This window comes from Gallinula chloropus (genome assembly GCF_964237585.1).
Source record: "Gallinula chloropus genome assembly, chromosome: 1".
Taxonomy (NCBI): domain Eukaryota; kingdom Metazoa; phylum Chordata; class Aves; order Gruiformes; family Rallidae; genus Gallinula; species Gallinula chloropus.
Window position 1 is genome coordinate 30673957 of NC_140085.1, and position 22896 is coordinate 30696852.

At 41.5% G+C, this 22896-nt stretch overlaps 1 protein-coding gene across 1 annotated transcript in view; it reads right to left on the reverse strand.

The window, feature by feature from the left end:
* Positions 1–22896, reverse strand: part of HMGA2 (high mobility group AT-hook 2) — a gene marked incomplete at both ends in the record, with an annotated part of 115273 nt that overhangs the window by 82604 nt on the left and 9773 nt on the right. The window contains one exon of the mRNA XM_084263844.1: positions 22047–22097. Within this exon, the coding sequence (XP_084119970.1) occupies positions 22047–22097 (51 nt within the window). The remainder of the gene's footprint in view (positions 1–22046; positions 22098–22896) is intronic.

Here is a 22896-nt window from a genome sequence, read left to right on the forward strand (position 1 = left end):
AATAGCAAAGTGAGGATTTTACATCAACGCCTCATTGCTATTCACTACTCTGCACAGAAGGCTACCACAGAAGTGACCACCACAGAAGGCAGTGTCACTAAAGGTCAAAATATCTACACACTCTCCTGTAAGGACCCTACTGTAAAGGATCAACCAGTCTAATTGCTTGATGTAATTGTAAAAACCTGATTAACCCACACCGAAGTCATAGAAAACACTTCCACAGATTTTAAATACTTGAGTGGAGCCTGAAAGAGGAAGGTACAATAGGTTCTTTATCAAATGTTTTAGTTTGATATTAAATTATTTCCATTCCTTTAAAGAGTACATTAGCTGACTTATTAAATCGACTAGTTACTCATTTAATATTACTTCCTCGGTTTGTGGTACTAGGAAATGACTCTTTAACAAGTGTTCTTGAAAGTGTATCGTTGCTCATTTGCTCGGCAAGATAAGTTGATGCCTTTTAAAGCAGCGTATCAACTCGCAATTTTTAAAATCAAAACTGAGGCAGCAATTAGCACCATAAGCATGCAAACAAACAGAAGACAGAATGGTTCAATTCTGATTATCTACCTAACCTTAACTCCTCTCGCTAACCCCACCAAACATTTACCTTTCATATTTATTCTTTAAAGTGCTACATTCTTTTCCTGAAAGAGATTAGTTGCTGCAAAACTTCCTTTCCCTAAGCACTTCAAGAAAACCAGCGCACATGTCAGTGAACTTAATGGAAAAGTCACAGGGAGCTGAATGCCACATGTAGGACACGCCACATTAAATGCAGCCCAAGCTGCATGCACGGAGAGTCAGACTGTTTGCCAAATCATTAAACATTGCTCTTAGCGCATTCCATACATTATATATGTTCTGTACATAGCACTCCATATTATTTATGCCATACATGTTATTCCGTAATTGAAGGATTTGTATCACATCATTTTCTATTTAGAGATACAATATTTTTCTGACTAATGACACAGAAGCAGTTGTTGATCAGTCCTGTTGGGTTGTGAATGACTTTAGGAGCAAAAGGGACTCCTTTTTTTGGCAAATACCAAGTTAAGTAACTTTGCTATCACTGGCTTCAAACCAGCAATGCCCTCCACACCACTGCAAGTTGAACATGACCCACGCATAACTCAGTCTCCAAACCCAAGGACGTTCCCCACACAGATGGCCATAAACATGAGCAGCCACAGTGACTCCAAATAAAACTTGATCCATCGGCTGAAATGGAGTAAGGAAGGTTGGCCAGCTCTCTTCAAATGATAGCATGGTATGCATTTAGGATTCAAAGACAAGCTACGTGAGGGTGAAGTAAAAGTCACAATTAAAATGAGAGAAGAAACCAAGTAATTTCACCGTGGGGGTGTGTTAAAATTTTATCCCCACTAATGTCTGCCAGAGCTGTAATGAAAAGTAACATATTAAAAAATATGTTTTTAGCATTAGGTGTCACCAGTGCAGTCTCTCTACAGGAAAGGTTGTTACTAAAATTCTGGTTGCGAGGAAAGGGACATCAGGAGGAGATGAAGTTGACTGACCTTAAGTAAGCAATTGTGTATTTTCCAAGCTTTGGGAAATAGCACATGGTGGGGGGTTGTGTTGTTCAGTGAGGTTTTTTTTTCCCAAATATAACCTGAATTTTCAGTCTTTCAGCCTTGAAAACGTTAGGATTGAAAAGTTTTAACCGCAGTATTATTTTCTATACAACTAGGTATTTGCTATTTCTGTATAACTGAATGTACAATTTTATATTTCTACGTTAAACTAATACCTTCCATTTTTATTATCTATAATAAAAGGTTGTTGCCTTGGAATTTCTTTGGTTTGAAAATATGCCTGCCTGCCTGTATACATATGTAGAAGAACTGCTCTAACACAAGCGCTAGTGAGGAGCTCACAAGCCACATCCTGGTCTATCTATTCTCTCTGAGATGACATCCAATCCACACAAAGGCTATCTCTTTCTCACTTCTCATCCACCATTTCATCCTGATCAAATCAGACCTGACTGATCCTTATGTGACTCCTCACCACAGCCACTCACAGCCTCCTGACGTCTCCTTCAAACAACTGAAGGCATTGTTCGGGTGTTACAAAATGACCACAGGCTTTGAAGTATTTTTGTCACTTCCATAAATATACCATAATGCACACTCGTCGGCCAAGGAGATTTTATATATATAACATCTGAAGAATATTTAACTGAATTAACACTGAAAAGCATTCCCACTAGCCTCTGGAAGCGCTCTTCACCAAGGCTCGTGGAATAAAATATTTAAGAATGAGAAGCAGCTAAGGAGAGGCTGACAAAAAAATCAAACCCAGAACATGAGACTAATCTCAATATTTTACCATTTAAACCTCTTGGTGAATGTGTTTGTGTAGCAGAGTTGGTTACTTTTTTAGCAGAGATGTTAGGGTGCTCAACATGGAACAGAAACTACTCACTTGGAGCCTGTTAAGGCATTACAGACTCCCTGCTGGGGGGAGCCCTGACTTGCAGCAGGCTGGGGTGGAGGAGTGGGTACAGAGGGTCCCAGCCTATGCCCCTCATCGCTGTCGTTTGCCATGAAGACGTTTCACACTGCTGATGGTGTAATCATTCCAGGTACAGTTACTGTGAAACCGAAAGTAAAATAACCACCCACGTCACGGCCGGAGCACAGCTCTGTGTGTAGAAAGGTGAATGACTCTGCAACAACCGCAGCCAGGATTGCGGGGTGCTTCGGGTGCGCACGGACCAGAGGAAGAGCATGTACATTTGCATTCATCCATTCACAACCATGAAGTTTTTAGGTACCTAATAAAAGCTACAGGCTCTCTTTTGATCCTCTCTGTCCTTTCTGGCATACCACACCCCAAAGGATGCTACCTGCTGGTATCTGCACATTTCCTCACAAAGCTGAAGGATCTGCTCTTTTGCCCCCAAGGCCCAGGGGAAGCAGTGCCTGCTAGGGTCACTATTTCGAGAAGCACCATTCCCATACATCAGGTTTACTCAGGTGAAAGAGAACTGGAAAATAGTGCCTACCTACAGCAACCAGTGGCAGAAGAGAAGACCTGGCCCAGGGTGGAAAATAAATGAAAATGCGACAGGCTAAGAGGGGGAAGAGGAATCAGGACAAACACCTTATGACTGGTCATCTCATTTCTTTGTGGCTTGGCTTTATAGCTTTACATTCTGATCACACAGGCAACTCAAGGGACGGTGAATGGCGGATCACCTCTCATCTTGACTCATCAATGAGGAAAGTGATCGATCACCTCAATTATACCTCTACCCTAGTTCAGTAAGTGTTACCTAGCGGGCATGAAAATAATCCACATCCTGGAATTGATGTCAGTACCACTGCAGGACCACTAAAAACACCTTCTGCCAAGTACCTTTACCCTATACAACCTTAACTTTCAAGCACCATACTAGGGCCAGTGATGCCTAACATTCAAAAGGGGAAAGGTACCATCCCGACCCACAGTTATAAAGGTTACACAAGAAATCTGATTAAAATGGTCTGCGCAAAAGGTTCTGCTCCCCAGGACTGTTCTACCTCTTCTCCTCTCAGTTAATCAAAATGAAGAGCAAACTCAGACCGGCCGTTTCCTCAGGACAGATAAATCAAGAGTCAGCAACCTCTCCCAGCCAGTCCCGCTGCCCAGGAAAAGCCCTATTTGTTGTTTTTACTCTGATACCAGTTGTGAGAAACCTTTCTGCTGCCTCAGGAGCAGCAAACAGAAAATTCCTGCATGAAACCCTGTGCATATGACTCCATTAACAGCCCATGGCTGGGCACAGAGGATGTAATTATTAAAACTCCAGGAAGCAGAGAGTCCCTGTCCAAACTCTGAAATGCTAGGAAAAAAATTGAGACAAATCCTAGGGGAAATATTTCTGAGAAAAGAAGAAATAGCGCCCGTGGGAAAGTAAAGGGGAAAGGAAATTTGGAAAGCATTTAGGGCTAGAACGACTGGCCCACACAGAAACCCCTCCTGTCGTTATCAGGAGAGGGAAATGAGAGTAAAACAAAGATGCCTGAAGAACACAAATACAAGTAAATTAGGCAAAACCTACCAAAGCTCATCAACTTTATTAACTGACATATCCATAGCTATGAATCCTGTCTCAAGGTCTGACATGGGACAGGGCTGAAGATCCAATGTGGAAAAGCTCCGCCAGGATATGCTGCCCATCTAACAAAGTCTCCATGAACTTGTTACCCCTGTCCAAGTGCTTTTTGACAGAGGTGCTTGGGGAGAGGGGAGGGGAGAAGATTGCTACCACAGGGAAAGAAAGTGGGGAAAGTTCAGAGCCATAAACCCGGCAGTGAAGCTGGAAGTACGAAACATCATCAAAAAGATTTGGGAACTTTTGGCATCAAAGCTATAATCATTCCTGTCAGAATCTTTTCACTGTGTCACTCCAACAGTGAATGCAATGAAGTTCATCAGAAATGTCTGCCACTAACAATCACAGCTGCCAGCTACACGTGGATCATGACTCACAACAAAGTCCTTGAGCAACCAACAGTGTCTTTTTCAATCATAGTTACACCTCGGGGGCTTCTGTTGCTTTGAAACATGCAAGTCGGGAGGTAACTTGTTTCTGGCAAACACAGCAGCTTTAAATAGCAACTCCAGCATCTCTAATGGAGATGTGAAAAATACATTTCTCACAGACTCACGTATTTTTATTGCTTTCAAATAATGCCATAACCTTACAGGAAATTCTAACAACTGTTCAGCCTGACTCACCTCTGTTGGTGCTGTACATTGTGTGCTTGGGGGTTTTGTCCCTCCCCTCTCATTCTTTATTAATAAGGTCATTTGCCTGAAAACCTGTTTCTTAAGAGTCTGCACCTGAAGCCATAATCCTTTGCAACCTCACTGTTGCTGTGGAAATGATTATGATATCACATAAAAAAAGGATTAGTAAAACTGCAAGTAGGGAATAAACAGGTTGAGCAGATGAACTCTTAAAAAACAAAGTGCTTTCCTGCAACTATTCACAGGAATAAAAAAAAGGAAACAAAAACTTTCCCCCAAACCTGATCTATGACATACGTCCATACAGGCCAGGGATAGAAGAATTTCCTTCATGATTTTTGGTCCAGAGGCAATGTCCAGAAAAGCCTGATGGTAGTGAATATATGCATTGTGTCTTGAAGAAATGCTTCTAGAACACAGTGCCTTACGTTCAAACTACTGTCAACCCTGTGCTTCTCTTCCCTTCTCAACACAGCAGAAAGTATTCTGTGGTTCATATATGGATTATTTTTTCCCTCTGGAAATTATGCATTTGCCATAGTGAAAAAATTAATCTTCTCAATGGACTTCAGATCAGAATCATTAGAATTAACCCTTCATGGCTCCTACCTCTTGCTCTACCAATCAGAGTAACTGCTGCTCATGCACCTTTGCCATAAGATACTCGGACTTGCTCTGACAGGTGATGTGGGCGCCACAGGAATCACGGGATAGGGACGAGGCTGGTCAGCTATGGGGTGAGGCCAGCAGCACAGGCACTAACCCACAGCTGAAGCATTTGCCTGATGGGATCCATCTCGGAGCTTTCCAGAGCTCCTTCCCCAGCAGTTTGTTTACCGCTGCAACCTCTCTTCTACATGATGGGCAGCAGATGGGTGGCAAATCTGTCAGCCAGCTATCGCTGGCAGGTAAAGTCAGAGCGGGGAAGGAAGGCTGTGGCTCTGCACAGCCAGCATGTGACATGCAGCTCTCTGCAGGTGGGAGCACCTCCACACTACTGTCCAACTGGGATCTCAGAGACAACTGTGCCTTGAGTGCATCCCAGGTGGTACCTGGACCATCAAACTTGATGTCTGCCAATTCCCACTCCCCTGAAGCCATGGCTAGCTTCCCCTCCCTCACGTAACAAATGTAGGTGTGCAGCCTGTCTGCACAGACATGGGATACCTGAACAGCAAGTGCAGCAGAGAAACAAGAACAGTGTAAGTTATCCATTATCTTTATGGCTGGTCCTGTTTCAGGCAGAGATTCTTGCAGTCTATTTCTTCCCTCTTCCCCAGCCACGGGAACAAGCACGGTGTGCTTGGTTAGATTGTGGTTCCCCCAGCTCTGCTCTTCTAGATGACACGCAAGAAACACAGTTGAAATTGCCTTTCACTTTTGTTTCATGATTTAAGATAAAGAGTTGGAGCAGCTCTACTATTCATTCTGGGCTTGATCTGCCTCAAAAGAAAACCTATAAGCAGTCAGGACTCAACCTGTTGTTTCACTACTGTAAATCAGGAAGAATGCCAGGAAAGCTGGTCAGCACTGCAACAATGACTCTACCCAGCTGCTTAGCAAAAAGAGCTGCCCCCATTTGCCCTGGCCATTCCCAAATGCTTTTTCTCCTTCTCCTCCCATTTAGAACAGAGTGAAAGGTACACTGACAGCAAAGCCGACAGGCTTATGACAGGCCCATGCTTGACAGGGAGGAGCCCAGCACACACCTATTCTCCTTTTATGCACTAGAAGGGCTTTATGTTGACCAAGTCTAATATTTTACTCAGTAATTCCATAAAAATCTATCAGAAGATCCTTAAACAGGGGAAATGCCACACACTCAGAATACCCGTGAAAGTAGGGGAGAGCCAAGTTGTGCTTCTGTTGGGAATCTGGCTAGTGCACAAATGCACTTGCATCCTAAAAAGCCTCCACTTCCCATGGTCTAACTTTGTACCTAATCTGTGCCTCCCAGCAGGCTCAGAATGGGGAATGCTGATGCAGAAAAAGGGTGAGCAACTTGCACACAGGTACAGCATGTAATTGTTTATCCCAACTTTCCAAGTGTCGTAAAAATAATTACTTTTTCAAGGTTTTGACAAGCATAATGCATTGATGTTCTATTTATACTGTGGATCATTAATTTTAAGAGGTTACAAACACTCTGCATATAGAGTTGGAGACATAATTCTGTTGTAAAGAATTAAAAATTAGAGAAATATTTAACCCTGGACAATAGGTGCTAATAGCTTATGCAACAGGCATTTGCATCTTCTCACTGAAATGAATACTTTAGCAAGTATACTCAAGCAACAACCACAGATCTGGAATAAGGAGACGCTTTGCACTTGGTAGCTATGCAGCGCTCATGAAAGCTTTGTGACCTCCTCAATGGAAGATTGCTTTTACTTTCATTAAATATATATATGTTATATCCCTAGTAAAAACAACCCAAAAGACATCAAACACCAGAAAAAATACATTGAAATAACATTAAGGATCTAATATAAATCCACAAAAGCCAGGAAATTCAGAGATAAAGAAAGACTTTCAGGCGAGGGAAAACTTTCCAATATATTAAACTGGAGCATAAATTCACTTCCTCTTCACATGTTTGCCATCAAGTCATTCCAGACATGGGGGGTAGGTTCTTCCCTGGGTAACTCAAGTGCCTTCAGCAGTATTACACCAAGAATCAATTTGGCCCTACAGAACCATGTCTTAATACTTTCTCTATTTCTGATAATTACCAAAGATAGTTGAGTTTAAACAGCAACTTCCTCTCTTGCAGCTCATTTTCCCATCGTTCGGAGACTGTAATAAAACTGAATTTGTGAGATCGCAATAGTTTCCATGATTACAGCCTATGATGTCAATCGCAGGGTTATGACTTCATTGACAGACTAACTAGAAGGAGAACCTGTGTGAGAAGGAGAAAATCCTCACTCGGCTACAAATATATCGGAGATTAGCAAAGACAACACTGCACCTCACTGGGCACAGACATTTCCATCTGCATAAATAACATTCTCTACTTTTCACTTGAGCCAAGTATGAAAATGCCCCTTAAAAATTTCTGCTTCATTCATAAGTCATTCACGGTGCTGATGTGTTGCCACCCAAACTCAGCCTTCATGCTAGCGCTGCGTGGGCCAAGCTTGATGTCAGCAGCAGTTTAAATCATACGCTGTGGGTCCAATGCTTTGCTGCACTTTCTGGGAAGTGCAAAATCAAACATACAGCTTAAGACAGGATATGAAGGGAATGAATTAATTTTGAACTCCTTCAAACATCCCATGATCCTGCCCTCATCCTCAAGCTGGCATGGCTTTTGGCTCTGTGGTCTTGCTATTTCACCCCGATAGAGCAAAACAGCCATAACAAACCAGTCACTAGACTAGACCCAGGTGCCTGCCTAAGGAAGAGGATCCAAAAAAGGAATTTGATGAGGAAAATCAGATGTAGGGGGAGACAGGATGCAACCTCTTGCACTGTACCTTTCCAATGCTAACCCAAATACGTAAGACAACTCCTCAGAACCTTGAGATACAGAGCAGAACTGCTGTAAACAAAAGAACTTTCTGCATCACTTTTGTTTCTGAGAGAGGAAGAAAGACTGAGTTTTCCTTTCCCTAGACTGTGAAAAGCAGAAGGGCTCACACACCTGTGTAAAATATGAGATGGAGAACTTGGGCACTCTCACCCTACACTGAAAAGCCTAATGTCAGCTTACGGGACACAACTGAGCTGGCAGCTGGTGAGGTCAGATTCAAGCCAAAAACCTGGAAGTGATGATTCTCCATTGCTCAGAGCCTCAGGCTCTATGTTCATACTTTTTGCCTGTCTTGTACTCCTTATGGTAAAACCTTCCCAAAGGTTACCTGAAATTTCTCATATTTAGCCCTGGACCAGATGTTTACTTTGTTGGACAGCTTCCAAATAAATCCATTCAGACATTTTATAATTAAATAAATGCCCTTTTCAGTTTTTCAGCTGCCTTATCATGCTCAAATAACTTAAAATGAGAACTTTTTCAAAGCTTGTATACATGACATTCATGTAGCGCTGAATGAGAAGAGTGGCCAAGCTAAGTATTCAAATGTCAACCTGTAGAAGACAAACAGAATGGATGCAGCTACAGTTCACCCCTGCCTCTATACTTGTGCAAAGTCTCTGTAATGCTCACACTGCGCAAGTGCCAAGGAAGGACAGAATCCTTCCCCAGCCACTAAAACATTAACATACATAATACATTAACATACATAAATACATTAACAACAAGAGGGGGGCCAGAGAGAACATTGATCCATTACTCGATAAGAACAGTCACCTTACTGACAGGGACATGGACAAAGCAGAGACATTTAACACCTTCTTTGCCTCTGACTTCAACACAGTTGGTGGGCTCTGGGACTCCAGATGCCTCAGGTTGGAGAACCATGACTGCAGTAATGATAAACTCCTAGTGAACCCTGAACTTGTCGGTGATTTGCTGCTCCACCTGGATCCATGTAAGTCCATGGGACCCAATGGGATTCATCCCAGGGTACTCAGGAAGCTGGCTGATGTCATTGCAAGACCTCTCTCAATTAATTTTCAATGTGCTTGGGAATCTGGAGAGGTCCCAGTTGACTGGGAGCTGGCAAACATTGTCCAGTTTTCTAGATGGGTAAGAAATAAGACCCTGGTAGTTACAGGCCTGTCAGTCTCACCTCAGTGTCTGGTAAAATTATGGAGAAAATCATACTGGGAGTTACTGAAAAACACCTAAAGGACAATGCAGTCATTGGTCACAGCCAACACAGGTTCAGTAGAGGAAGGTCATGTCTATCCACTCTGATTTCTTTTTATGACTAGGTCACACAGCTGGTTGACCAAGAGAAACCACTGATGTTGGGTTTTTGGATTTCAGTAAGACTTTTGATACAGTGTCTCACAGTATCCTGCTCGACAAAATGTCCCTTATGAGGAGGGACTGATGACCCTTGGTTTGTTCATCCTGGAGAAAAGGAGTCTGAAGGGAGACCTCATTACAGTCTATGGCTTCCTGACAAGCGGGAGTGAAGGGAGGGACAGGCACTGATCTCCTCTCTTTGGTGACCAGTGATAGAACCCGAGGGAACGGTATGGAGCTGTGACAGGGGAGTTTTAGGTTGGGTTGGAAGAGGCTCTTAACCGAGAGGGTGGTGAGGCACTGGGACAGGCTCCCCAGGGAAGTGGTCACAGGACCAAGTTTGACTGAGCTCAAGAAGCATCTGGACGATGCGCTCAGTCACATGCTCTGACTTGGCTGGCCCTGTGTGGAGCCAGGAATTGGACTTGATGATCCTTATGGGTCCCTTCCAACTCAGGATATTCTATGATTCTATCATTAAAACTTTTATGAAAAGTAACTAGTCAACAAAAAACTGAGGAGACTAATAAAAGAGTTATGCCTCCCAGTAATTACACGCTCAAGATAATGGCTTTTGGGGGTGTAAAGAAGGGTGTGCAGAGCTTTGCCATGTACAAAGCTTGCTCTGGGATATTATTTAATTAACTATTTCAAATTTTAATCATGCAAAGTAAACCACAATGATTTATAATTATGCAAAAAGATCACGATGGCCCTAACTTCTCGCTTAAATAGCTTTATTAGTGATTTGGAAGGATAGGATTAGTAATTTCTTTCTTGGAAACCAATGGATTCTGGTTTGCCTGAAGAGGCTCTGAGACCTTCTACTTCCTGAAATGAGCACCAAGAGATGAAATAGCTTCTGCTTGGAGCGAAATTATTATTAAATACATAATTTTGAAATGGTTTTGTTTGTATGTGTGAACTTTAAATATAACATAATTTCTCTTTGTTGCTCTCTGTGCAATGGATATTGCATTTACCTAAGGAATTTTGATCTAGTTTAAACAAAAAGTACGATGCACAAAACCTTCTCCCTCAAGATATGCTGCAGATTAAAGGGCAAATTCTTTCCCTTACTCAAAACCATAATCACTGGCTTTTTGTTAGGGTTTGAAAAGGTTTCCAATTCACCATTCACAAGTATTTGGAGAGAAAAATCCTAGCTCCAAGTCAGTTGGATTCTCGCTATTTAATTCATTTCAGTAGTTACTACTTTACATGGACGTGCCTTAAAAAAAGAATTTGTTTCAGTGAGTAATAGACTCTCTGTATACCACAGCTGACCATATCCTTAATCAAAGTTATACACACAGAAAAAGCAAGATCATTCAGGCATTTTCAAAACCGTGTCTTTGTATATCCTAAAAAAAAAACTGCTGAAGATTTAAAGCACAGAGGTGTCCATATTCCAGTTTTCAAATAGTCCACTGAAAGGATCAAACAAGAAAAAAATCCTTCTCCTTTTAAGAAACAGTACTGTCTACATGGCATACAAGTTGCTTTATAATTAAAAAAAGGCATCAATAAAAACCTTCTGTCTGCACAAGTGTCGCGGTTTAGCCCCAGCTGGCAGCTGAGCACCACGCCACCCCAAGACAAGTCTAGCCCACCTGTTACTCATGCAGTGACTGCTCAAAACTTACTGACAGAAATAACAAATTTCTCATGTTCACAGATCAATTCAAATACTGCTCTTGCCAGGTGAGAGACGCTGTAGAGTTTCCGTTCATCTGGCACCTAATCTGAACACACGAAGACATCTTCTGCCTCCAATGACCTGAGTTTCGTGTGAACATGGCTATTTGCACAATACAGAGAGCTTCCAATCAGCCAGCAGACCTGATTATACATTCCATCAGTGGCAGAAGAAGGGCTGAAATCCAGGCAACTGATCTCAACAGGATTTTGGTCACTGACTTCAACAAGTCAAGATTTTATCATGCATCTCCTGGCTGCATATTCAATCTACTTGACCACAGACAGAATGGGTCCCAGACAGCCTATCTGTCCCTCTATGTATCTCATCACATTTACATATAAAGCTTGACTGAACAATGTTGCATATTCAAATGGCTGAATGGGAAGTTTGCCAAAAAGCATCTTAAAAATTGCATACACCCTACCCCCCCAATCCTTTGTGAAAGTTAATGCATGTTAATGAATGCAAGAGTGCATGCCATGGCAGAGATAGCCTTGTCTCCTCTACATTTTTAATACCACAATCCAAATACTGCATATACTTTGTCACTGTGTTGTGTGAGTTGCTTTTTTCAAGACCCAAAGGGCCAGCTGTCTGTGGAAGGAGAGTCCCCAAGCAGATTTCTCAAGGTGTTTAACAGGAAACAATGCAGGAGGAGCAGCCAGAGCGTGAATGGGTTCTGTGTGAATACTAAGGAAACCCCAAGAACATGTTAACACAATGCAACTTTGATAAGATCATAATAGCAAACCTCATGTATGTGTTTGAATTACGTCTCGTAAAAGGCCCCAATTGCTGTCCATTACAATAATTGCTATAACAGTCAAAATGGATTAGGAGAACATACTGGGGAAAGTAATGATTCCTGCTGCATACAGGAACTACTAGTCTGACTGTTTTTTAATCTCCCAGCAGTTACTCTGAGCAGACAGGATGTAAAAATCCTCAATCTTGCCAATTCACTGATAATCTTAAAGACTCCAAAATGGAGAATTGCCACTTCTGGGTAAACTACTTTTAATCAAAGGAAACCAACCTCTGTGGACCAGGCTCTGTTCTCATTAACACTGATAGACACACACGTGATGTATTAGTTCAAATGTAACTTATCAGTACTATCATTTAAATCATCATAAATGGCACCAAAGTCTAACCCTGCAGTCACACTGTTCAACAGTTCGGACAGACTGAAACAAAACAAACTGGAAACAGCAAGTTTATTTTTTGAAAGTAAAAAGCAGAATAAAGACATACATATGCACTACTAGGCTCCTAAAACTGGTATGGAAAGGGCACACACGCAGATACATAACTGAACTGTCAAAAAACCTCCAAAACTCTACAATACCTGCAGTAACAACAGGCATTACCATTTGAACTGGTAAGAGAATGAGTTAACATCACGTGCAAACAGGTATCAGCAAGCTGTTGCCTGCAAAATTCTTGCAACCACACTATGAAACACAGGAATAATGTCTTACATGCCTGAAGATTTCTCTAGGGTGGCATTTGATGCATCTACTCTCTGCACCCACCTATCAGTAAGTTCCTCAGCTGCCAGTATTTTCCTACTTAACCCTAAAGCTCTCTGCCCTTAGCTGAACATGCTAAAAAAAGTTAAGTCTAAGGTAGCCACCCTCACCCCCCAAGTACGGCTTCATCGCATTTCAAGTTTCAGCCCACTGCCACACAAAATCCAGCTCCACTCTCTGGAGAAACCATCACAGCTACATAAGCTCAGGACAGAGCACAGCTTCACTCACAACTCCTCTGTCAGCAACAGGGGGCTGCCCATTAGTAAACATGATGAAGGTTTGAACCTGCATCTCCCATACAAGTGTCCTCATCACCAGTTCCTATAATTTTCTGGATTGAAAGTTGAAATGCCATGCAGAGAAAAGGCTCCAAAAGAAAACAATGAAGAAAAGGGTTTCTTCTGAATATTAGTTAAGGCTCATTCTCAAACTGAGACACAAGTGGGGTTCCAGGCTACGTTCTCCAATGTCTGCATTTTAGGCGAGATAAAAAGCTGCCCTAGGGATGTTACCTCAGATCTTTACATGAACACCTAAAGCACCAGGCCAGGCTTTCTCCTGTTTTCTTATTCTCCCATGTGCCCCCACTACTTTTAAATACATCGTTGGATAGCTCTGGATTTGAACTGTCACCCAGACCAGCTTGTGGCACATTATTTCTCTTGGCACACAGAATTAGCCCTGCTCTGCCAGGTTTAGCCCTGGCTGAGCAGTAGCTAGGATGTCGAAAAGGACTAAAAATGGACTTGCAGCTCTCCACAAAGTGTCCATCTGTATGAGATGGCTAAGCAAATTGGTCCTGAGTAGCATGAGGGGAAACGCCACAATTCTGGTTCCCCACACTACTAAACACACAGAATCACAGAATTACAATGTTGGAAAATACCTTTAAGATCATCGAGTGCAACCATTCCTGTCCTAAGCTAAACCATATCCCTAAGTACCTCATCTACCCTTTTTTTAAACACATCCAGGGACGGTGACTCAACCACCTCCCTGGGCAGCCTGTTCCAGGTAAATACCACTGTAAACTATGCACCTTTTGTATCTTAAATTGGTAGCTAGCACGAAGTAAATTCAAGGTAGCAGAGCAGGAATGTACTAACTAAATTGCATCTGAAGTATGTTAGTGTTAATAGAGCAAGAAAAAACATTTTTTGTGAGTTATGCAACAAAATTAGAAGCTGCCTCCTGGTGAGGATACTTTGCAGATATTTAGTGAAAGCAGCCCACTTCCTTATCGAAAATCTATCCTCCTACCTATAGTGTAATACTGAACTGCAATTTAAGGCCAGGCTTAGTTGCAGGATTAAGGAAGAGGAAATAACAATACTTGCACCTAAAGCATGTCATGACTTCCATTCAAACACCTGAAAGCACTTTCCAAATATTAATTATCACAGTCTGTGCCTCCCCTCAACCCTTCCAGGAGAGGATCAACCTGGCATTCCTTCGGCACCATCTCCTGCTTGGGTCTGCAAAGAATGAGAACAAATCCAAAAGTATTACTCCTCTTTAATTTTTATCATAACCCTAAATTGAGAAGAGCAAATTCACCCACATAGGGACTGAGTGCCATTTTTAAGATGGCCCTTTTCTACCACCGACGGAGAGGGAATGATACTTTCTCATAAGGCTATTGCAACGCCAGGGCTCACAGTATAAAACACAATTGGCACAGATAGGTTGAATAAACAGTACAGTCAGTCAGAAATTATCAGAAAACCCCGAAGTCAAAAGTCTTGGCTCCAAATCTTCTGACCTGTATCACACTTTAACACACGGGTTTTCATTCCCTCTGCACCCCTACCTTTGAAGGGGACAGGGAATGGGAATACAATCTTCAGATGGGGTTGCCTGGGAATGGCCCCATCCCACAGCTATGATTCAGACTGGCTCATCCTGAAAAGCTGAATCACCACACCCAAAACATTCAAGGAACTAACTAGGCATCTTGGTTTCACGACTACATTGGTTGTTTCCTGGGTCAGTATTTTACTTCTGTACGTCATTAAGGCATAAGGAGAAGAAAATACCATCAATACGCATCAATTACCTTCCAGGCTTGTATTTGGGTTTGGTTCAAAGCCCTTTGGGTCCCAAATTTCTCCATTCTACCCTGTTTATAGAGAATATGCACATTTATCTAATACTTTACTCTTACTCCTCACTGCCCACCAGCTAGACATATGCTAGAGATAACATACTCACGTCTCAATTTACAGGAAAAAAAATCCCCAAACAGGTAAAAAACATATATTGGCTTAAGATACAGAATCAAAAAACATGTTTCCCTCCCTCATCCAACCTGTTCATAAGCAAGCTTTGCTGAAGGAAGATGGCCTTGAGCTGAAGGCACAGGGCTGGCTGCCAGGAAATCCGATTTCTATTCCTGGCTCTTCTACAGATTTCCTTGGGCAAGGCAATTAACCTTGTGGAGTACATTTTCAATGGAGGTGAGGCCCAGCTTCTTTTTCTGCATTCATAACATTTTCAACAGTGAAAATGGAATTGTAGGAGAAAGAACGGGTGCCTGCACTTTTCACTACACTTCTCTGGTGGGCCATCAGATGCACAATTGCTGATAACTAGCAATAAACCTGAGAATTCAAACACTGCAGGTGCAAAAAATGCCTCCTGATGCTGCCACAATCAGCCTCGGTGCTCTGTTCCTTGTCTGTAAAACAGGCATCGAGGCTTTTAAAATCAAAATACAGTTTTCCAAACAGAAAATTAATTTTTTTATGAAGTTCTTGAATAGCCATTATCTGAGATCATAAAAACAAAACAGCTGAGAATTTCAGGCTACCTTTCAGTACAGATGCTGTATTTTTACATTCTGCATTTTCTCCCATTTCAATTTTCTCTTTATACCTCAAGAGAGAATAAAAAGTTTTGCCTTTAAGAATTCTGAAAAGACATCTGAGGCCAAACTATTTCTTAGCTAAACTGGGTATCTTTTAATATCCCTTGAAAGAAGTGGAAGGGAATTGGAGAATGAGTGAAATACCCTTTTGGTAATATAAATTTACTTTAGAAAATAATATTTTGGCTGCATTTTGTGTCGTGGCCTCCAGGAGGACCTGCATTTGAAATAAACAGTGCCACATCTACTTTTACCAACAAGGAACAGGACTCTCAGACTCCAAGAAAGGACACCATTTGCTTAGACAAGTTTCCAGATAGATGAAGACACATACCTCCACCTCTCTGAACACAGGTAAGACAGAATATATTTTTAGTGAATTTTTATGCATTTGATACAAGAATGCAAGATTTTTTTTTTCATTCCCAGAATGTTGAATAGAAAAAAAGAAAAAAAATGGCAAAAAAATTCCCCAACCCATCATTGTCATTGGAGAAACAACAGTCACTGCTTTAGTAAAACTTTGCTGATTTTGAGATATGATTTCTTCTACAAATCATCTGAAGTGAAAATTAAATGTATAGGTACAAAGCTGTTAAGGATTTCAATTCACATCCTTCATCCACTTCTTAAGTTTGGGAATTTTGAAGGAGAGAGGTCAATAGTGCATTTTTGTAATTATAAAAGCCTCTTCAAGCTCTTTAGACAAATGGAACGATGACCCCTCTTAGGTGACAGTGTGGCTCACAGAGACGTAAAACATGTTAATGGAAGAAGGTATTTTATATTACCATGATACAGAATAGCATCAACAAGCTTCCTAAAGAAGGTAGTGAGTTAGGAAGATTAAAATAACAGCTGGCAACATAAGCAAATTTTCATGATGTGCTTCACATGAAGCAGTGACACCACAGTTATTGCAGTCAGAAGTTGGAAAGACATGAAGTAATTGAAATTACATTATTCTTCCAGGTATGAGAAAATGAATTTTTATCTGTCCTTTTATCTATAATTACATACACAGCAACTTCCTTTTTCATTCATCATCCAACACACGTGATTTAAGCTTTACCTCAAGCATGGTTTGCTCCAAAGGGACTGTGAATTAATTCATTCAAACAAATGTATGTTCTCCTAACAATGGAATCTCTAGACTGGCTTAGGAATGCATCAAAGCAGGAGATCAGTCACACACAGCTTTTGCTATCTACAAGTCAGGTAAGAGTCTTATTTTATCATTTAGATTGTCCTTCCCAATGGCTAAAGATTGCCATCTCCAGCCAGGAATTCACCACACCTGTAACAAAGCCTTATTCAGGCACGATGGACTATCATCTCAGAGCACCCTCCTCTCTCCACTGCCCTGAAAAAGCCTGTGTGACTTAAAGCACCTCTCAGACTATGACTTCACATGACACAAAAACAACTGCACCGCATGGGAAGTAAGTGAAATTGGTTAACAGGCTTTACATAACAGAACATGGCACTACCAGACACAACTTCTACTTAGATAATGGTTTCCAAAGACACATTATGGGCAAGAAATAGCCTCAAAACACCAATGGGTCTTCTGAGGCAACAAGGTTCTCTTGGTACATATTCCCTTGGTACACATTCAGAATATCATTTGCAAGATCTTCCAAGTGAACTAGGATTAGAAGACTTTGCCCTGACACAGGCCTTCTGAACTGCTGGCATAGAAACATCTCACAAATTCCATGCTTAGAGTTTGATATCTCAGCTATGTCAAAACTGCAGTGGGAAATGATCTGAGGAAGAAGTTACTAGGAAAAAAGCATTTTTGTAATTATTTTTTTTAACGTGGTTTGGCACCACTTAAACTGACCTTCAGAATAAAGTGAAATCCTGCCTTCATTACAAAGAGGAAAAACTGAGCTTCAGAAATGCTATAAAGTCTCACTAGTCATGATTGGATCAGATAAAGCTCCTGATTGAGGAAATTAAATTCATTTCTGATTATGTTTACCTCCCACCAACCTGAAATGTGCTCTCTAGACTATTCAGCAGGAAACAAAATTCTTGAAAGAGAGAGAGAGAGAGGTTTTCTGAACAAGCTGGCTGTTACCTGGGCAACAGCAACAAGATGTGTACATGGATGCTCCACATGTACCCTGCACTTGCAAATTCACTGATTCTCTTCTGCTGTTACAGTCACAAGGCCTGCAGAACTGCATCTTGCCATCCTTCAAAATGGTTTCATGGCATCAGTCATCAATCCTCCACATAAAAGTCCTGCTCAAAACTGTAAAAAGCTCTGGACTGTTCCTTGATGTTTTTGAGCAATTCTGCCATGCCATGCAGTTAATCTGTGGCTCAGGTTAAACAACGTGGAGGTGAAATTAGACAATGCCAAGAAACTACCTAAATGTGTAGTAAAACCAATGGAAATAAAACCCAAATATGCTTTTAAGCATCAACTTCAGAATTGGGTTTCATGATTCTCCACTCAGCTGATCCCTGAGAGCACCTGAAGTCTATGAACTTTTCAGGGGTTTTCAATGCACTTCTTTGGAACAAACAGCAGGATAATTGATTGTTCAGTCTCCTGCTGTACTCCTAACCCTTCAGTCCACTTCTTTCAGCCAACTTGGAGACATACAAATAAACAGAAAATAAAAAACTCTGACCATGAGCTCTTTACACAGGGGCTATGTGAAAGCACTGGTGACCCTGTTGCTGACTCCACAAGCAGCAGCACGAGGTGAAAACGTGGCACTGATGAACCATCCACTGACTTCTAGGAGCATCTATGTCCATGGTTGTGAATTTGACTTTATGTCTATGCTACATAAAATAATTCTGCTAATAAAAACCAGGTTGCTTCTCCTGCCTTTTCCAAGCATCAGAGGTTTTGTCTAAAATACACTGGCAATGCCAAACAGCAGGAGAAAAAAAAAAGCTGGTCTGAGGACCTAAGGTCCACACGATGCACCTTTCAAGAGGTTTGAATGCCTACTGGATCCAATTTTGTTCCCCTCAAAAGGAATCCAGTCCATGAGCTCTGGGACTGCTCCACAAAGCCCACTGTGAGTGGGGACAAGTGGGACATTCATTTCCAAGGTACACTCCTGATTTGACCTAGCACACTAGTGTAGATGCATACAGCTTAGAACATGTTCCTGCGTTAAAACCTTTAAAATTAAGAAGTACCAAGGTCATGAAGAGTTTACCTCCCTTCCAGTCAACTGGACTCACAGCCTCCAGTGCCCTTCACACATGTGCAGAAATCTACAGTGAAGACGAGTTCTAGAGCAACATTTCTGATTCCACGTATGTTCATTTCCCACCTGCATGATCCTTGTTATCTTCAGGATTTTCATTCAATTAGCTCTCCTCATTTGGAAAGTTTTCCTATGTAGCTGAATATTTTGTTTTCGGAAGAGTCTGTCAATCTCTACTGTCAGTTCTACTGATGAGGGTCTTCTCTTCCTTGGCAACTTTGCCAAGTACACATTACAGCATTAAAGATCACTGGATGTCTCATGTGCTCATGATAAACTTGGCTCCTTGCCCTCTTCACTTGGGGCCTCCCTCCCCCTTCCCAGTTTTATACTAGTCAAAAAGATTTACTTCTCATCTAAAAAATAATATATAAATAAATACATTGCGAGTCACAAACATTAAATACTTAATTTGAACCGGCAGAAAGACCAGCTACTGGAATTCTACAGTGGTCTGTTAGCTTGTATGTCTCCGTGTCTGCATATTGAAGGAAACAGCAGAAATAATACTTTACAATTTGATGAACAACATATGACACAGACCCTCGACTCGCAAAAAGGGGCTACAAACTTAGGAAAATACCTGCCATACAGAATTCTGCCCTCTCCAAGAAAAAAAACCCCAACACTACGCACTCTGTAATTTTCACTGGTACAGAACCTTCATTGTTTAGGTTTGATATATAAATAAATTGGGTCAAAGAAGAATATAATCACTAAGGACTTAACTGAAGTTTGGGTGATAAAAAGGGATGTTTTCTGAGTACATACTGGATGTCAAAGCAGCAAAGATGATACTTTGGTGCCTGCTTTCAGGCAGAACCCTCCCTTGCCTTCAACTATTACCTTTGCTTATCATTGGCACCATAACGGCTTAAAATAATTTAACCCCATTTCTTTCTGGAGCAAAACATAACATCACTCTCCATTTCATCATGCACAGAGGAGGAATCCATGAACCTAATTTAAACTGGAAGGAGAGAAGACAACAGGGAGAAAAAAATAGCACACTGGATTCTCACAGTCCACAGAAGTATCTCAATGAGAGCTGCAGATAGGAACGCTACCTCTGGAAATCGCAAGAAGCAATCATCAGAATATGCAAACAAGATTACTGAGCTTTCAACAGGCATAACTGCAAAGCAATACCAAGTCTGAAAAGATGTCTCAGTTACAAAAAAAATGAGTGCAACTGTTTTAACTATCTGCTTCACGATAAAAAGATGCATACACCTACTAGATAACCAGGAATTCCCATTTCTTTTCATCAGATTCTTCACCTGACAAACAGTCCATCTTGAATTAAACTTAATGCTCCACTTGTACCGCCCATTCTTTCTTCCCCAAAAAGATACAAAAGTAAAGGGGGAAGGCACTCTAGCCTAAAAGATGCCACAAGTGTTATATTCAGCCTTTTTCATGGAAAATTCATCTGAATTCCTGACCACGAGTGCTTGGGAGAGAAAAATCTTTTAACATTTCAGACCGATGCATTTTCCTTTTTCGCCAAGCTCTTCAATCATCCCTACTCAACTATCCCACATTCCTCATTCAGTGGGGATGTCCTGCCTGTTATAAATTACTCTCATAAACCAGCTATTTCTGCTGCTTCCCTTGGGATTGCACCAAAGGTGAGGATCAAGCAACACTCAGCATCCACATGCGCAAGCTCCCAGCCGTGCTGGAAGACACAGTCACCCACCCGTATTTTACCTGTATTTTACAGTACTTGGTGTCTGCCTTCTGCAAGCTGCCTTTGCAAAGATCACCAGCACAGGGAGGTTGGAATATGCCACCTTGTTTCCTAACGCCTATGAGCTGCTCTGTCTACTCAAAACCTGCCTGACTTTAATTAAAAAGCAGAGGTGTAAGCAACACATCTGATGTCTCACTGTCTGTTTTCTCTGCAGAAGTACCCTAAGTACTTTTATCAGTGGACAATGCTACAGACTTAGTTCTTAAAGTGACTGGTAAAGTCATCTCTATTATGTTTAGCTGCTGATGCTCTAGAGAACCTCAGCTCTAGTTTTAAGTACCTCCTGGTGATGTCTGAGCTTTGGCAAACATATACTTTTGCAGCTGTGTTAACATCTATGCAAAAGGAGGCAAAAAAGGATGGGACTACAGAGAAAAAAGACGAATTAGAAAAAGAAATGTAAAGAAAAATGTTGACCCACTAGATAGAGTGAACGGCAACTAGAGGAGGGAAATCAGAAATGTTAATTTGTGCTGGAACACATGGCCACACCGTTACATCTTCTAATCCCCAATTATGTTTTCCAAGCAACATACCCATCACTTTCCTTCTGAAAGAGTATACATAAGTGAAAGACTCTCAATAGCTGCAAACCTCAGTGAGAACACAGAATTCCAAGAACCTGAGAACAAAATCTTTCCATGGCCAAAGCATCAAAACACACGTATCTGATAGTCACATCTAGAGACTGAACAGCCAGGGAAGAGGAAACTTCTGATGAAACATATAACTAGTCACAACAATGACATGGGGCATGGAATGGCCCTGAATGGAAAAAAAATCCAAGGGCAAGTATCCAGCTGATCTTTTTTGTGCTTTCTCACTGGATTTCTGGGTTTCCAGGCAATGTAGGACAAAGACATTTAGGTTTTTAAACTTTATCTTGTGCACACTACATCTGAATGTTATCACTCCTCTTAATCACCTTCTGATGTCTAATAGTGCCCCTTTAACCTTTGTTACTCAATTACTGAACAAGTTTTCTCATTGTTACTCTCTTTTGAAGGAAGAGTTGTGCCTCTTTTCATGCTGATAAGAGACACATAAATATTCACTCCCAGCAAACATTTAGTAGTAAAGTGTCTTGAGCAAACTACCAGAGTCTAAAGGTGGGAAACTGTGGTTAACTTCTCTGCTATCTTGACCCTTTATAGCCAATCCACCAGAACAATCAGACAGAGAAGATGGATGCTCTTTTTTACAAATACAGCAGAAATAATTGTTCTCAAAAAGAATGGACTTCATAACATCCTTTATAACACATCAAATAAATCAAAGGATTGGAAGTGAAGTACCTACCCATTTTCTGGGCCGGCCTCTGGGTCGCTTTTCACCAGTGGCTTCTGCTTTCTGTAAAGGGAAAAGAAACACAACATATTTTATACCTCAGCATTATTTAACAGCCTCAGTAACTAGGACCTCCTTTCCTGTAACACTATCCATAATAATATCTCTTGGGTGGCAGCAAGCACCGCTCCCCCCCCTTTCCACTCTAGGGGTTTTCTGGCAGAACATGATGATGTTGGTTTTCCTGACACTGTGTGGCCAGAGGATGCCTCTCCTGCACCCAAAGGTACCTCAGCCCAGATCTACACTGTTTCCAGGGGTGCAGAGGAGTGTGCCCGCAGTAAAAGCTGGGGTGCCCCATCCAGCTATGAGGCATGCTGGTTGTAGATGGGGACAGAGGGCAGTATGGGGACACAAGAAACCCCAACAACATCAAATCTAGTCTTTCACAGGCTGTCAGAAATTACCTGAAGACAGTTAATTAAAAATACAGACTGTTCCAAGCCTGGACAAAGCAATTTTACAGCAGGCACAAGTCCTTTAGTCTCACAACGTTCATGCATGAAAAGCATTTGGACAGACTATCACCAGGTGTGTGTTTGTGTGTTCATATTGGAAACAACTTCTCTACTTCATGTGAAGTTTCCCAGGTAAATGCACATCCTTAATCTGTAAGTAAAGCTTTTCCTGTGCCAAAACACACCTTCCCTTTCCAGAGCTAAGGAAACATGGAAGGTGTCCTAGAAGTGACCACTATATAAGCCCAATAGTTGGTCTTAGAGCTGAACATAAAGGAAATATGGTTTCTCTTCCACTGTGACTTATCCGCTACACTAAAATACTCACAGGCTTTGAACTTAAA